The sequence below is a fragment of the Sceloporus occidentalis genome, unplaced genomic scaffold (assembly GCF_023333645.1).
Source record: "Sceloporus occidentalis isolate IW3139 unplaced genomic scaffold, rSceOcc1.0.p SCAF_69, whole genome shotgun sequence".
NCBI lineage: Eukaryota > Metazoa > Chordata > Lepidosauria > Squamata > Phrynosomatidae > Sceloporus > Sceloporus occidentalis.
The window spans coordinates 4,135,099-4,152,500 of NW_028317049.1; the positions used below are offsets into that span (position 1 = coordinate 4,135,099).

Sequence of the window (17,402 nt, forward strand, 5' to 3'; positions counted from 1 at the left end):
CGGCGGACGCAAATGACGCTCTCTCACGCGGCGTGGTTCAAAACAGATTTTTTTTTATTATTTTTATGCTTTTTTATTGTTTTCTGAGACAAACACATTGATTTTCTGGACCACAGTAGAGGATGGAAACCTTTCACAAACTAATTTGTTTTGAAAATACAAATATAAAATTATACTTTCCACATCTGCGATGTGAGAGACCCCCATCCAGGTAGGCATTTTATTTTTCATTTTCATATTTTTTTTTACAACGGGGCTTTCGGAAAAGCCATACACAGAGAGACCTGAAAGATGCTTGATATATATAGATACACGTATATATATATATATATATATGTATATATATATATATTTATATATGTATATAAAAAGTCACTACCAAAGTTTCGCGTCGGTTCGTACTAAAATAGAAAAGGAGAAGGGGGCTAGGCCTAGCCGCTGTTGTCTTTTGTCGATTAAAGTACATTGAGAACCACCTGGAAAAGAAAAACGCCAAGACTTTTGCGTCGAGATTACCGATGGGATTCGAAACGCGGACGACAGATACTACGGTGAGGTTTATTTGCTATCGCTAGGGTTCGGGGGGATGACACTCAACGTCGTCCGACGCGCGTCGGCGGCGTTTTTATGTACAAGGACACGGGTTATATCGCACGGGTGACTTCCGTTTAGTTTTCAAGACGATACATTCGGATCGTTTGGTTGAACCGGTGAACAAATAGCATTTGATTTTAATTATTATTGTTTTTTTTGGTTAATTTATTTATCTTTTAAAATTACAGTATTAAAGTATTGCTTAGCTTGATGGCAGAACCCCGCGCAGCGCTTGCCCCCCGCGAGGGCAAGGAAAAAAGCGGATTTGGAATCGGATTCTGCACACGTTTTACGAAACTCTACAGTTTATTGACGCAGATCTTTTTGGGAATCTGCCGGTGTGTCTAAGGCCCCCTTTTCACTCGGAAACATAGTTAGAACCAGCTTCGGATTCAGCTTTTCCAACCATTTTGCTTATTTTTATTTTTTTGAGGAAGGAAAACAACAACAACGACGACGACGACGGCGACGACCTCGAAAAAATAAGAGCAAAAGCTTTCCGAAACGAATAACACCCGAAGAGTAAAAAATAAGTAGTTAGTGTTTTTTTTCTTTCTTTTTGTAAACAGTTTTCATATGCAATATATATATATATATTATTATTATTATTATTATTACATAACCATGGCTGACTTTTGAGGAAAGAAATGTAGTAAAACTATATTGCTTTAGTCTTGTTGCGTGTTTGCATTGGATTCGATGGCAAAAATGGAACAAGATGGTTTTGGGTGGCTTGGAGTCCCTAGCCCTCATTCACACTCCAGATCGAAAGAGCCATACGGGGTTAAGAGCCGGGCGGAGAAAAAGAGAGAAAGTAAAAGAAGTCTATACACCTTTCAGGTCATTATTATTATTATTATTAATATTAATATTATCATTATCATCGTTATTTAACTCAACGGTTTACCCAACGATTCGACTAGCCTAGCGAGAGATGTGTTAAAACATTCATTAGCTTGTGTATATACTGCTGTACAAGGGGAAAGAAATTACAGCAACAGAGCCATGCTACCTTAAAGTCCAAAGCTACAAATTCAAATTAAAAAATAAGGAACGTTACGCGGAACGAGAAACGGGAGGGGAAAAAAATAACCCCAAAAGGAACAGGTTGCTCTTAATTTTAATCAAGTCGATTTCAAGCGGGGATAGGATGGTGCGTCTTTTGTTTTTCCCCTTCGGTAGGGAGGAGAACTTTTAAAAAACCTAGTATCCCGAGGGCGAAATTCGGGCAAGGATAGAAAAGAGAAATCTGCGCCGGGATTTCTCATAAAGTCAGTGTCAAAGTTTTAGCTCCACCGAATGCCCTAACCTTCAGGAAATAGGCAGATCATCCCTCGCCAATTCTCCTAGGGGCTCGTTCTCGCTACATTCATCCCTCCGCATTTGCGGCTTTGACTTTTGCGGATTGGTTTATTCACGGATTTTGTTAATATGTTCTCTCTAGGTCCTCCAGCGCAACTCTGCAGTCAGCTTTAACCAAAAGTTGCCCTGAAGGAGCTAGAGATTCCTAGAGAGAATGCTCTACTAAGCATTTGTAGCTCTTCGAGCACAATTTTGTGGTCAGTGTCTGGCAGATGTTGACCCCAGAGTTGCAACAGAGGACCTAGAGATTCCCGGAGAGAACACTCTCCTAGGCATTTGTAGCTCCTCCATTGCAATTCGATGGTCAGTGTCTGGCAGATGTTGACCACAGAGTTGCAACGGAGGACCTAGAGATTCCCAGAGAGAACACTCTACTAGGCATTTGTAGACCCTCCATTGCAATTCGATGGTCAGTGTCTGGCAGATGTTGACCACAGAGTTGCAACAGAGGACCTAGAGATTCCTGGAGAGAACACTCTCCTAGGCATTTGTAGCTCCTCCATTGCAATTCGATGGTCAGTGTCTGGCAGATGTTGACCACAGAGTTGCAGCAGAGGACCTAAAGATTCCTGGAGAGAACACTCTACTAGGCATTTGTAGACCCTCCATTGCAATTCAATGGTCAGTGTCTGGCAGATGTTGACCACAGAGTTGCAACAGAGGACCTAGAGATTCCCGGAGAGAACACTCTCCTAGGCATTTGTAGACCCTCCATTGCAATTCGATGGTCAGTATCTGGGAGATGTTGACCCCAGAGTTGCAACAGAGGACCTAGAGATTCCCGGAGAGAACACTCTCCTAGGCATTTGTAGACCCTCCATTGCAATTCGATGGTCAGTGTCTGGCAGATGTTGACCACAGAGTTGCACTGGAGGACCTAGAGATTCCTATAGAGGTTTCCTCTCGAATAAAAACATAGTGTTTTTGTTATTTGCGCCTTTTCAACATTCTGGGGGGTCCTGTGCCCCTAACCCCAGCGAATGTGGAGGGATGAGTATACATAAGTGTAGCAATTCCATTTTAACTGCCTCGTTCCATCTTATGGGATCCTGGGATCTGCAGTTTGGAGAGGCCCAAATGCCTCTCTCTAAACCTAAATCCCAGGGCCCTATAGTGCAGTGGTTCTCAACCTTTGGTCCTCTAGAGTTTTTGAGACTTCAACTCCCAGAATTCCTGAACAATGAGCATAACGACTGGGATTTCTGGGAATTGAAGTCCAAAACATCTGGAGGCCCAAAGGTTGAGAACCACTAGCTATAGCGGTTCATGTGGAACCGTATTATAATTCGTCAGTCCGAACGGTCCCCTAGCCTCTGACATTTTTCTTTTATTGGGTGAATAGGGCCCTATACAGACAGCCAAAATAAAGCTGCTTCGAGTCACTTTGGAGGTATGGTGTTTACATGATGTTTGCATCCTAAGAGTCTGGAAGCTGCACCAAAGCTGCACTCTAGTCCTTAGGACTGGAGCGTGGCTTTGGTGCGGCTTCTGGACTCTTAGGGCGCATGTATCATTGAAACACCATACCTCCAAAGTGACTCGAAGCAGCTTTATTTTGGCTGTCTGTATTAGGCCTAGGTAATGTATTTCGAGGCACAAAAAATTTAATCATTCAAGAGAGAACGGTGCTTTTTTCAATCCCTGTTTGCACCACAAGATTTTGGATTTTTTCCTAAACTCCAAGGCAATGTTTGTTTGGGAAAAGGGGCATTTGGGATCAAACCCAAGCAAACGAGGTTTCGTGCCTCCCGTCCTTGTCTAAAATAAAGCGTCAGCTGAGCCTTTTGGGATTAAAATTAATTTCCTTTAATAAAAAAAAAAAAGGAAAACGAACCCCAAAAAACTTAAAAACGAAGCCCAAATCTTTTTAAAAACAGACTTCTAAGATGAATGAGGGAACTAAAACGAACCTAGGAAGCCACTTCGAAAAAACGTAACCGGGCTCCACACAAAAGTTGTGCTATGGATGAGCCGCTGGGGCTTTATTTTATTGATCTTCTTCGAAAGGTATAGAAACATCTAAAACGTATTCACACAGGCGAGCAATTTTTTTTTCTTCTGAGCGTTCTCTTTTTTTAAAAAAATATCGTTATCATTATTATTATTTTTTCTCTTAGTAAAATCATTTTTTTTTGTTTTATTATACCGTGCCTCCCTCTTTTTTTTAATTATTATTATCATTATTATTAAAAAATAAATTAAAAAAATCCAGTTTTGCATATCTAGCATTAGCATTTAAGGTAGTATGGCACACCCTCTTTGTAAAAAAAGTCAAAGGGTGGGTGGGTGGGTGGTTTTTTTTTGGAGGGGGAATAAACCTACGAAACGCCGCGCCGGCGTTTTCCCGTTTCCGTTTTAACGTTGCGAGACCTTTGGTTAGTTGAAACCACGTGAGATCAGCAGAAAGGAAAACCGTAATGAAAAGAAACGAATGAACAAACGGAGGGGGGGGGGGGAGAAAAAAATTAAATTAAAACGATAAAACCAACAACAAAATCTGCCCAAAATTATTAGCATTTCTTTTTGTCTTTAAATAAGAGAAAGTTCTATCCTTACTGGTCCTAAATCTGAATAACTACGTCTATGTATTTAACCTTAATTACAATACGACTACCAATATGTACTAGAAGAAGAAGAAGAAAGAGAAGAAAAGAGGAAGGAGTAATAGGGGTAGGGGAGGTGTCACTACTACACTAGCATCAGGACAGCACTCTTACAAGATTAGTCATTTTTTTTTATACATTATTAACATACAACAATGATCAACAAAGGATCTTCTATGAGGTGAGAGGGACCGAATGAGGAGGAACACGTGGTAGTATACAGACCGGACGCAACGCTCTCGGGAACCACGGCTGAGAAAGCTCCGCTTCCGGGAAACGGGCCCGGAAGTCCCTCCCGCACGTTCGCGCAGGAGCTTCCCGCAGAAGTAGTTCTCGACAGGCCGTCCTCCGACGTCCTCTACATTGATTAAAGAGTAATTAAAATAGATATATTTATATATATATATTCCCTGAACTTTCCGTTTTGCAAAAACACACTCGACTCTCAGGGAATTTTGGTTCGCGGTTAATTACATTTACTTATTAGTTATTATCGTCGTCATCATCAATTTTTTTTCCTCCTTCTTTTAGTCTACTACTTGATCGAGTCTTGGTGATTTTTATTTTTTAACAAATGCGTCCGGCATTCTGACTCGTTTCGAAATAAGAAAATTAAGAAATAAGTCCCTCCCGCTGAACAAAAAATAATCCAAAACCCAACAAAACAACCGATGATTTTTGTTGTTGTTTGACTTAAAAAACAAACAAACAACACAAACGAAACAAGGAGAGAAAAATAAAAACACCGTTCTCCCCGCTTCCTCCTTTTTCGCGCTCCGGCGAGTGTTCGAAGATGCCTTGCTCTAACATGTCTATCGAAACATCTATATTATTAGCCTACTCGTTAGTAAAATCTTTACAAAAATAGGAGTGCAGCAGCCTTTTTTTTTTTTTTAATTTTAATTATTTTTAATCTAACAAAGGTCGCATTCAGTGTCTTATTATCCTGGCTGTACCTAGAGTACCAAAATTTTATAAACGTAACGATTTTAAAAAAATATTAATAAAACCTGTCGGTATTAATGTTTCGTTTAAAAAAAAAAAAGAAGAGAAGAAGAATATACCCACGCTATAGTTCGTTAATGCTTGTAATATCGCCTACCGCGTTTGTACTTTGAGTTGCTGTCTTGCCGGACTATGTGACCCCCCGTATTTAAAAAGATTAAATTAAAAAATATCCTTCATCATAAGTCTTCCTCCCCAGCAGAGGACCAATATATATAACAGCCAAACATTAAAACATGTGCAAATTGGAAATTGTCAGTTTTTCCCTACCAGTCACAGTGCAATGATGTTTTTTTATTTATACATTTATTATTATTATTATCATCATCATCATCATTATTATTATTTTTCTCAAATCTTGTTTTCATCTACAATAAATTAAAAACTTCTCTTGCGTCTAGAGGGTGATAAAACCTTGTAGCACTGAGGTATTCAGAACAAATTTTTTTTTGTTTTAACAAAACGAAATAATAATAATTAAAAAACAACAACAACATGACGACGTCCGCTTTTGCTTTTCCTATCTAGGAAAGAAAATGGAGACGAGGTGAGAAGATGCAAGCGTTTATTCGCCTCTCCGCCCCTTTCGCGTCGGCCGGGAACGCGCGCGGCTGAAATGGATGGGACAAGTCAGGTGATTCCGAAAGTAAGGTTATCTTTTAAAAAAGTGTGCTTGAAACTTTTAAATGCCTTTTTTTTTCTTTTTTCCCGATATTAAAACGTTAGCTATTTTAAATTTATCGTTCGGTCTCGGGGGAAAAGCGGTGTCTCTTTTCGAATTTAAAAAAAAACAACAACGAAATGTAACGAGACCGTTAAAAACGTTCGAAGGCGTGTGCGCAAGATGTCTAGTTAAATATGCTGGTATATGACACTAGTACAGTTATAAGGTCTAACGTCTACGGAGCAAGCGGGATCTAGTTGCTATGGGCCGGCGATGGCGGTTGGATCTCAAAAAGGCGGAAAAACGCGAGGGCGCGCGCCATGTTAGAGCTTCAATGCCCTGGCGCATCTTCCATCCACGTCCAAAGAGGCGGCGTGGAAGAGATCCCGGTTATGCCCTCAAACCGCCGCCTTTTCCTCCCGTTTGGTGTCGGTACGCAAACTGCCTTAGCCTGACACCCATCACAAAAAAATAGGATGCATTTCTCTCTCTCTCTCTCTTTTTCTTTCTTTCTTTCATAGTTCATGTGTACGTTAATGGAATTGTATTTACAGTATTCTCTCTGTTTTTTAGAATTCACCATTTCAGAGAACAAAGCAAAGCCTTACCGCCTCTATTTTTTAACAACAGAAAAATGCACTTATAGGAAAAACAAAAAAGGACCCCGAAAGAAAAAAAACACTTCCGGGAATCCTTACCTTATTGCCGAAAAATAGATATAATTAGGTTAACTAATAGAAAAAAGGACTGCTACTGAGCCAGCCTCCTATTTCCCCGTCCAGCATAGAACGGATATATTTCCGCTCGGTTGTCTTGCTCGCTCTACTTCTAAATTCAGTGTGTGCTAAATCCCACCTGAAGAAAAAAAGGTCAATTCTCCCCCCCCCCCCCAAATATCGCCCCGTTCCCCCAGTTTCAGAACTGGGACCAGTCAACCGAAAAACCGCGTTACCATGTTAAGCGACAAAAAACAGGAAAGGAAAAGGGGGCGAGGGGGTTAAAAAGCAAAGCCAAAGAAAAACCCTTAATATATCAACGGTTATATTATGGTTAGGTGTTCCCCCCCTCCCACAACCCCTAAAATACACAAAGTCGCAGCTCTACGTGACTATAAGCCTATGTCAAAATACTACCGAAATAAAAACGTGATTAAAATAGAAGTAAAGGGGGAAGAAAAGAACGTCAAGGAAAATCATAAAATGAAGAAGAAATGGATTATATATATATACATATTTTTTTCGTTGTTTCGTGTTTTCTTTCTTTCTTTCTTTCTTTCTTTCTTTCTTTCTTTCTTTTAAAAGCTGTTGTTTCTATATATAGTACAGCAGGTTCATATGAGATGATAAAAAGAGATTTCGGACGACCCAAATCCTCCCGAGTGCCACCTCCAGTTTTCGCGTGGGTTTGTTGGTGAAGATGCAAATGCTCAAAAGTCTGACGGTGTTATCGCCGGAACGTGGAACCGTTTCAGAAACTCCGCGCCGTCTTGCCCGGACATCCAGATATACTCTACGGCGGAGGGAGAGAGAAAGAACGAGGGATGGGGTCAACAAAGAAAATTATTACCTCTCCGTCTTCCGAGACGGGCATGTCTTTGCAGTATAATAATGTAAGTATTGTATTACGAACTCACAATTCTTCTCAAAAGAACCTCAAAATAACGGTTATAACCCCCCTGGGCTTTTTGCATTTGCTCCGCTTTATATCCCCTGGATATAAATACTTTGAGTAGGGATTAGGGGCATATAGCCTGAATCAGGATTCGGAGCTTTTCATAGTGGGAACGACCCCCTAGACTTCAGTATGCTTCATCAGGTGCATTTGGTCTACAAAATGCATTTCGTAGAATCATGGAGTTGGAAGAGACCCCAAGGGCCATCCAGTCCAACCCCATTCTGCCATGCAGGAACTCTCAAACAAAGCATCCCCATTGACAGATGGCCATCCAGCCTCTGCTTGAAGACCTCCAAGGAAGGAGACTCCACTACACTCCGAGGAAGGAGTGCGTTCCACTGTCGGACAGCCCTTACTGTCAGGAAGGTCCTCCGAATGTTGAGGTGGAATCTCTTTCCCTGTAGCTTGCATCCATTGTTCCGTCTTCTAGTCTCTGGAGCAGCAGAAAACAAGCTTGCTCCCTCCTCAATATGACATCCCTTCAACTATTTAAACAGGGCTATCCTATCACCTCTTAACCTTCTCTTCTCCAGGCTAAATATCCCCAGCTCCCTGAGTCGTTCCTCATAGGGCAAGGTTTCCAGACCTTTCACCATTACATCTAGGAAAGCTAATGCTGCCAACTCCTTTCTTTCAGTGAGTCTCAAAGGGGCTACAAGATCTCTCTATGTACTGATTCTACAGACTAACAGGACTGTACCTTTGCAGTACTACAAGTGTATAGCCGAGGGAAGGCTGTTACCTATTTCTTAGAGGACACCAGGGACAGAATTTGGACACTGTGTTTTGAGTCTGCAAATAGCAAAAACTGTTCCTCGGCCACAAAATGGCCAAACCACTAAAACTATGGCCTGTTACAGACTGCCAAAATAAAGCTGCTTGGGGTCTCTTTGGAGGTATGCTATTTAAATGACGCATGGGTCCTAAGAGTCCGGAGGTCGCGCCAAAGCCACACTCCATTCCTAAGCACTGAAGTGCAGCTTTGGTGCAGCTTCTGGATTCTTAGGATGCTCGCGCCAAAGCCACACTCCATTCCTAAGCGCTTGGAGTGCAGCTTTGGTGCAGCTTCTGGATTCTTAGGATGCTCGCGCCAAAGCCAAACTCCATTCCTAAGCGCTTGGAGTGCAGCTTTGGTGCAGCTTCTGGATTCTTAGGATGCTCGCGCCAAAGCCACACTCCATTCCTAAGCGCTGGAGTGCAGCCTTGGTGCAGCTTCTGGATTCTTAGGATGCATGCAGCATTTAAATAGCATATCTCCAAAGAGACCCCAAGCAGCTTTATTTTGGCAGTCTGTAACAGGCCAAAATTACCCCAGACCTATTTCTCACAAACTTTGATTCACAAGATTTTCCGCAAAGGAGCATGCCACATTAGCTTTATTTCAGCACATTACGATAGTCATTCCATGCATTGATTTTTAAAATAATTCGGGATGCGTGACAGATCAGACACATCATTACAATTAGCAGCAAAGATATAGCACTTAGTTCTATCTACATCTATAGATATACCTGGTCACAGACTGTTTTTGGGAAGCAGTTTTATTTTGCAGGCTGACTATTTGTAATAGGAAATACGTCTACTACTGGGATGAAAACCAACAGATCAGTTGAAAGGGAAGGAAACGGGTTGAGCCCTATCGTGCTTTAATTGTTTTTAATTGGTTGAGGTTTATTTGTTTTGATAATTTGTGACGTTTGATCTGCAGGTAAGAAAAATACACAATGGCCTGTTACAGACAAGCCAAAATAAAGCTGCTTCGAGTCACTTTGGAGGTATGGTATTTCAATGATGCATACGTCCTAAGAGTCCAGAAGCTGCACCAAAGCGACGCTCCAGTCCTAGGAATCGGAGTGCAGCTTTGGTGCAGCTTCCAGACTCTTAGGATTCATGTATCATTGAAATATCTTATCTCCAAAGTGACTCGAAGCAGCTTTATTTTGGGCAGTCTGTAACAGGCCAATATTTGCCAAACGAAGTTAAATGAGCTTTTCGTGTAGTAAAAGCCCTGTGTCTTTGGAAACTGCTTTTGGGGTCTCTGTGCAAATCTGCAGCTCTTTGCTCAGAATTTGCAGCGCTCTAAGATGGAATAGCTGCCACGATTTCATTAAAAGATGGACAGAAATAAGATTTTAGAGATATATAGAAGATCTCTCGTTCCAGTTTCCATCCCCAAAAACCGCTTTTGTTGGGGGAAAAGGAGATTTATTTTTTTAAAGGAGGTGGGGGAGAGAAGATCCAAGACGGGAAGAAAGACAAGGGAAGAAAAGTATAACTGTAGAAAATATAAATGCTATATATATATATCGGAATACCTCCAAGTGAGATGGCAACCAACCCTGTGTAACGTTTCAATGGTATCCGTTTGTAAAAGCCGTTGCAATCAAAGGTCCCTAAAATTGTACAATTGTGAATATCATCAGCGTACAGGAGAATTATCGCATTTAAATCACAAGTTTTGTGTGTTGTCAGCATGAACGGGGCTGCTGTCTAACATTTTGGCAAATCCAACGCCAGGGTTTTTCCTTTTCTAGAACCAGGTAAATTTGGAAGAGCGTTTCCGAAGCTGCCGTTAGTAAAAAAAAAAACAGCGGCGCGAAACCCGTTAGGAAAGCAGCCGCTCGCTGCTTTATCGGACGTTAAAATTAAAGAGCCGGCCGTACGCATGTATGCGCGACGTGATGTAAAAGGTCAGGTTAGTGCAAGGAAAGCACAGTGCTGAGTGCCGTGTTATTCTTTGCAAACCAAAGGCCAACGCCGCACACTTTTTCAAGCACGACCCAATCTTTAGGCCAAAAAAGATGGAAACGAGGAGCGTTGTTGAAGCGGTAATGGACGGCAGCTTGTACTGTTGTCGTCCTGTACGGAATAATAACCTATATTTCCCTGTATGGCCAATGGGATTTGTAGGTTACTCAGGGAACGTTTTGGGACTGGAAATGCACAGGAGTAACATATAGCAGTGCATTGATTTCTACAGCGGAGTCTTTGCAGCGGTTAAAAGAATCAAATAGGCGCTGCAAAGGTTATGTGGGTGTCAATTGATATGGGATATTCCAAATTTCACTTAATCTGGTTTAAATAGACACATTCATGCTAACACACACCATCGGAGCAAAGTGAGATCAACCACAATAAATCTTGCATGCAGTTCGTTAAGCAAAATCTCCGCTCCCAGGTTAGCAAATTCGAGTCCCCGCATTACGAATCACACCCAATTGATACTAAAAACATATCCAGATTTGCTTGAGGAAAACGGATGCTGAAAACCCGCAGATTAAAAGGAACAACCTGGCTCCTTTATGCAGTTGGATGCACACTATTTTGGCCTCTGCCGCTACACAATAATTTTGGCTTCGAAACACAGACTGGAAGGTGGTTGCCTTGGGCGAATCTTGCCTTGAGATGGCTAGAATATCCCCTTCTTACCCTTTCTCTTAAGGCAGAGAATAGACAAGTGTTCCTACTTCATGCTATATGAATGCTTAATGTTTAGCCAATATCAATCTGTGCCTATTTTTGAGTCCATGAAAGGCGTATCTCAGAGTGTCCCTTTGCGCAGCAAATAGAGATGCCACCCTTTATAAGATTCACATTTTGGATACAGCAGCCCTTTGCAGATATGCTTTGGCGACTTAAGATTAGCTCAGGACAGAACCCCTGTTTGTTGTTTCTGGTTTATTTTTCACGACAGATAATTTAAGCTCAATCCAGTACTGTGGAATCATGTTTCAGCTGCATATGGAGATGTACAGATAGCACATGTATGCGGCTGAAAAAAAGCTCCCTGCGGTGTATGAGAGGACACACAAACCCCTTTGCTTCTCCTTTACAGATAGAAAGTTAAAACGGGCACTGCTTGGCGGCCGATATTGATCTGAAATAAGGGCACCAAACCTACGTCCGCCTGCACTGGCTGCAAAGGATCTGCGCCACATGAGGCACCTGGCTGAATGAGGCGCCGTTGTGGTTTGTAAGTCCCAGAGTAACAGTTCTGTTGTTAGTGACTGCTGTCCAAACTGTGAAGCTTCATTTCTATGGCACCCGGAGAGGAGGAGGCAAGGGCAGGAGAAAAGTCACACCAACAGATTCAATTTAGCGTCTAATTCACATGACAGACAGGGCTGTGGGGTGTTCTGCGGTGAAAGGCCTATTAGTAAATGGAGTTGGTTATACAGTACAGGGATATAAAAGGCCATAACCTGATAGCAAAAAAGTAGGTGGTGGTGGTGGTGGTGGGGGGAGGCATTGCACAATGCCAGCTAACAATGCTCATCCAGGAGACCTAAGGGCTTGCCTACATCCGCCAGAATACTCTGGCACTGAATCCCCACTAATACCTGCCGCAGGTTTTTGGCAAGCGATGGGCAGCTGCCTTTCCACTCGGTCCCTGTGAACCCTCAGTGGGCACAAGTCCCTCTGAGGTCAGAATGAGGTGCCCAGCCTCATACCTAACCTCACAGAGACCGGCACTCGGCAGGGATGTTCGCACGGACCCTGAGAGAAAGGAGCCGGTGGCCATCGTCGTCACATTTTGCTCCGACTTTTCTGGAAAACCCAGAGCAAAAGGTGAGCCTTCTTAACGCGGGGTAAGGGGCGGAAACCTCAAATTGGGTCCAGACATTGAGAACTGTAAGTAAGTAAGTAAGTAAGTAAATTTATTTGCCGTTACAAAAGAAGGAATCCAAATAAAACACTACAGATTTGGCATTGTGAAAAGGGTCTGGACCTGATTTGGGGTCTGTGTAGTGTAAACAGCACGCAAAGAGACTGTGGGGTGTATAAGTAGAATGGTCCCTCCACATTCACTGAAGTTAGGGGCAAAGGACCCCTGTGAATGTGGGAAAACTGCACTAAAACAACATAAGAACATCACTCTAAGATTTCCCAGGCCCTCTAGTGCATCTCTACAGTCAACATCTGCCAGACGTTGATCACAGAGTCATGCCGGAAAGGACCTACAAATGCCTAGAGATGCGTTTCCTCTACAAACATCTAGGTTCTCCAACACAACTAACTCTATGGTCAACATCTGCCAGACGTTGATCACAGAGTCATGCCGGAAAGGACCTACAAATGCCTAGAGATGCGTTTCCTCTACGAACATCTAGGTTCTCCAACACAACTCTACGGTCAACATCTGCCAGACGTTGATCACAGAGTCGTGCCGGAAAGGACCTACAAATGCCTAGAGATGCGTTTCTTCTACGAACATCTAGGTTCTCCAACACAACTCTACGGTCAACATCTGCCAGACGTTGATCACAGAGTCGTGCCGGAAAGGACCTACAAATGCCTAGAGATGCGTTTCCTCTACGAACACCTAGGTTCTCCAACACAACTCTACGGTCAACATCTGCCAGACGTTGATCACAGAGTCGTGCCGGAAAGGACCTACAAATGCCTAGAGATGCGTTTCTTCTACGAACATCTAGGTTCTCCAACACAACTCTACGGTCAACATCTGCCAGACGTTGATCACAGAGTCGTGCCGGAAAGGACCTACAAATGCCTAGAGATGCGTTTCCTCTACGAACATCTAGGTTCTCCAACACAACTCTACGGTCAACATCTGCCAGACGTTGATCACAGAGTCGTGCCGGAAAGGACCTACAAATGCCTAGAGATGCGTTTCTTCTACGAACATCTAGGTTCTCCAACACAACTCTACGGTCAACATCTGCCAGACGTTGATCACAGAGTCGTGCCGGAAAGGACCTACAAATGCCTAGAGATGCGTTTCCTCTACGAACACCTAGGTTCTCCAACACAACTCTACGGTCAACATCTGCCAGACGTTGATCACAGAGTCGTGCCGGAAAGGACCTACAAATGCCTAGAGATGCGTTTCTTCTACGAACATCTAGGTTCTCCAACACAACTCTACGGTCAACATCTGCCAGACGTTGATCACAGAGTCGTGCCGGAAAGGACCTACAAATGCCTAGAGATGCGTTTCCTCTACAAACATCTAGGTTCTCCAACACAACTCTACGGTCAACATCTGCCAGACGTTGATCACAGAGTCGTGCCGGAAAGGACCTACAAATGCCTAGAGATGCGTTTCCTCTACGAACATCTAGGTTCTCCAACACAACTCTACGGTCAACATCTGCCAGACGTTGATCACAGAGTCATGCCGGAAAGGACCTACAAATGCCTAGAGATGCGTTTCCTCTACGAACACCTAGGTTCTCCAACACAACTCTACGGTCAACATCTGCCAGACGTTGATCACAGAATCGTGCCGGAAAGGACCTACAACTGCCTAGAGATATGCTTCCTCTAGGAACTTGTAGGTTCTCCAGCACAACTCTATGGTCAACGTGTTGCGGAATTGCTCCGGAGGACTTAAGAGATTCCAAGAGAGAAGATATTAATCAAAACCATGTAGTCAAAGCCCACGGTGTGTCAGGAAAGACAAATGAGAAAACAAAGCGGCCTACTTACAGCGATTCCGTGTCCGAAGCTGGAGCCAGGCTGGGGGCTGGCAGCACTTATGTAGTTACCGACACCGGAGTCTTGGCTGGCTGTACCGTAGAGGTCTGCAACGGGCCCTGGGCTGTTTGCCCCCGGAAACCCTCCGGGCCGGGCTGGGTTGGAGCCTGCCGGGGAAGCGGGCGCGCCAAAATTCGGTTGAGCACTGTAGCTATTCAAGACTGGTGTGCAGAGAATAAAGCTGAGTATGAGGCCAGAAGCTGAGCATGCACAGTTATTACAAAGCAAAACACTAATTTTTAAAAAAGAAAGGAAAGGAAAGGAACAAAGAAAAAGAAAATGAAAACAGCCTAGGTCCAACTTTCTAACATTTAACCAAGGCCATGCGAAAGGAGAGCAAGTACTCGATAATAGTCAGCCCATACTACTAAGAAGCTTGGCGCTCCAAATAGATGTATAAAGAGAGAAGGAAACGAAAAGATAACATAATCATTCAACACACTACTGCAACCAGAGACTGTGGGGTGCTCGGTTTCACCAAATTATCACACACACACAAAAATATATAGATATATATATGTATTTTCCAACATCTGATTTTGATGCTCATGCAGTAGTAAAACGAGTTTCTCTAAGATCTGGGCACGTCGAGACAGCATTCACATCCCATGCAAACTACAAAGGAACTAGTTTTAGACTACACATTGTGTTAATATTGATATTAAGTGTTGACAGCAAAGAAAGCAAATCGATAGCTAGTCTTTGGTGGGAATTTTCAGAGGAAAACAAATAAATATACAACCTATCCCCCCCCACCCCCTTTTAAACGCTAAAGAGAAGTGAAGGTTTGGAGGTTTGAAATGTTGTTGTTGTTTTTTTAATCTCTTTAAATTAAAACAAATAAAACAAATAAATGATATGCAATGGAACGTTTGGGTTTCTTTTAGGTACAAGAGATGGTTTTGTCGCTTTAGCCTTTCCCTCTTGATTTAAGATTATGAGGGCTTGTCTCTCTTTCGCAAAGTCTAATACGTGACAAAATGGACAGCGACAAAAGCAGAAATAACCCTGTAAATGGATATACTGTCCTGATGTGAAACTTATTTATTTCCAGAGCGTGATATGTGATAGAGATATTTCAACTAGCAATAAAGAATCCAGTTGCGACCGATGGAAAGAGTTGGCTCCTTTTTGGGACTGTTTAGTAGTAGTGAACGCCTGTTACAGACTGCCAAAATGAAGCTGCTTTGGGTCTCTTTGGAGGTATGCTGTTTAAATGATGCATGCACCCTAAGAATCCAGAAGCTGCACCAAAAGCTGCTCTCCAGCGCTTAGGAATGGAGTGTGGCTTTGGCGTGAGCATCCTAAGAATCCAGAAGCTACACCAAAGCTGCACTCCAGTGCTTAGGAATGGAGTGTGGCTTTGGCGCGAGCATCCTAAGAATCCAGAAGCTGCACCAAAGCTGCCCTCCAGCGCTTAGGAATGGAGTGTGGCTTTGGCACGACCTCCGGACTCTTAGGACCCATGCATCGTTTAAATAGCATACCTCCAAAGAGACCCGAAGCAGCTTTATTTTGGCAGTCTGCAACAGGCCGAAGTTAGCATCCTTCTTAGCGGAGGAAGGTGTTTTCTACCAAGATAGAGAAAACTGCCTGCTTTATACTTTGTAAGAGCTCCCTTCCCTCTTGCGTCCATATCCAAACTGGGTCATTCTTGACCGGTTGCTTAATGTCTGATAACAAGGTACTCTGAAGTAACTCCGACTATAACACAAACCCAGAAACTTGCCTCCTGACATGGCTTTTCCGAAATAAGCTTTGCCGTCGTCAGGCTACCTGCCCTGCCTGGAGAGGTTTGGTTTGTAAAATGAGTGGTAAAGTATTTGTTCATTACAAAAACCCTACAACTTATATGTGTATAAGAAGAAATATTGAGAACGCAGAAATCCAATCCTCCACGATAAGAAAACAACACTGCCCAGTTTCCACCTCTGCCTAGGCGAAAAGGCAATGGGAACGTTGCAGAGCGATGGCTAGCCTTTCCATAGCTTTGGGTTCTTTTCATCCCACTTGCAAAATATCCTCTCTAGGAATCTCTAGGTCCTCTGTTGCAACATCTGCCAGACATTGATCATAGAATTGCACTGGAGGAGCTACAAAGGCCTAGTAGAGTGTTATCTTTAGGAATCTCTAGGTCCTTCAGTGCGACTTTTGGTTAAAGTTGATCACAGAGTTGCACTGGAGGACCTAGAGATTGCTAGAGAGAACGTATTAATAAAATCCATCGATAACCAAATCCGCAAAAGTCAAAGCTGCAAATGTGCATATACAAGTGTATATACCTGTGGCATTTCAGATTTGTTTTCTGTCTGCAGCTTGCAAGGCTCACTTCTGCACTCCGACGCAACTGTTTGTCTACTTAGAGCAGTGGTTCCCAACCTTTGGTCCTCCATTTGTTTTGGACTCCAACTCCCAGAAGCCATAGCCAGCTTGGTCCTCCATTTGTTTTGGACTCCAACTCCCAGAAGCCATAGCCAGCTTGGTCCTCCATTTGTTTTGGACTCCAACTCCCAGAAACCATAGCCAGCTTGGGCGGCAGTCAAGAATTCAGGGAGCTGAAGTCCAAAACACCCGGAGAACCAAAGTTTGGGAACCACCGACTTTGAGTCATTACGAGGTCAAGGAAAAACCCAAACCTGGAAAGCCAAGGGCTTCCTCCAAAGAGCCATAGGTTAAACTGGGGTCTTTCCATCGCTGTTGGATACTCAGACTATAAGCCAACAAAAACAGAAGCAATTGACATATTACATACAGGCAACTGGTACACCTTGAGCAACACAAGTCCTAAAATGAAGGGTCGACCTCAAACATGCAACCACTACAAAGATGGAGATGGGGAGCCAACATGGAATAAACAGCATTACCAAAGCTATAGTTTTTTGTGGGTTTTTCGGTCTATGTGGCTATATTCTGGAAGAGTTTATTCCTGACGTTTCGCTGGCATCTGTGGCTGGCATCTCCAGAGCATCGTTCTCCGAGGATGCCAGCCCCAGATGCCGACG

General features: G+C 43.1%; 1 protein-coding gene and 1 long non-coding RNA gene across 15 annotated transcripts in view; one reads left to right on the forward strand and one right to left on the reverse strand.

Annotated features, from left to right (window-relative positions):
• The first annotated feature begins 490 nt into the window (after positions 1–490).
• Positions 491–11,853, forward strand: LOC149286424 (uncharacterized). Its single transcript, XR_016277606.1, has 4 exons — positions 491–1,127; positions 6,093–6,210; positions 7,549–7,837; positions 11,738–11,853. It is a non-coding gene; the product is annotated as an uncharacterized LOC149286424 (long non-coding RNA).
• Positions 3,632–17,402, reverse strand: part of LOC149286425 (RNA-binding protein Musashi homolog 2) — a 538,943-nt gene continuing 525,172 nt past the window's right edge. For 10 of the 14 annotated variants that reach the window (XM_089494106.1, XM_089494104.1, XM_089494103.1 and 7 more), the window contains 3 exons: positions 14,353–14,561; positions 10,218–10,295; positions 3,632–7,737 (listed from right to left, as the gene is read on the reverse strand). In XM_089494106.1, coding sequence (XP_089350232.1) covers positions 10,254–10,295; positions 14,353–14,561 — 251 coding nt within the window. In that variant the 3' untranslated portion in view covers positions 3,632–7,737; positions 10,218–10,253. The remainder of the gene's footprint in view (positions 7,738–10,217; positions 10,296–14,352; positions 14,562–17,402) is intronic. The other 4 variants (XM_089494105.1, XM_089494112.1, XM_089494114.1 and 1 more) reach the window with 2 other exon arrangements.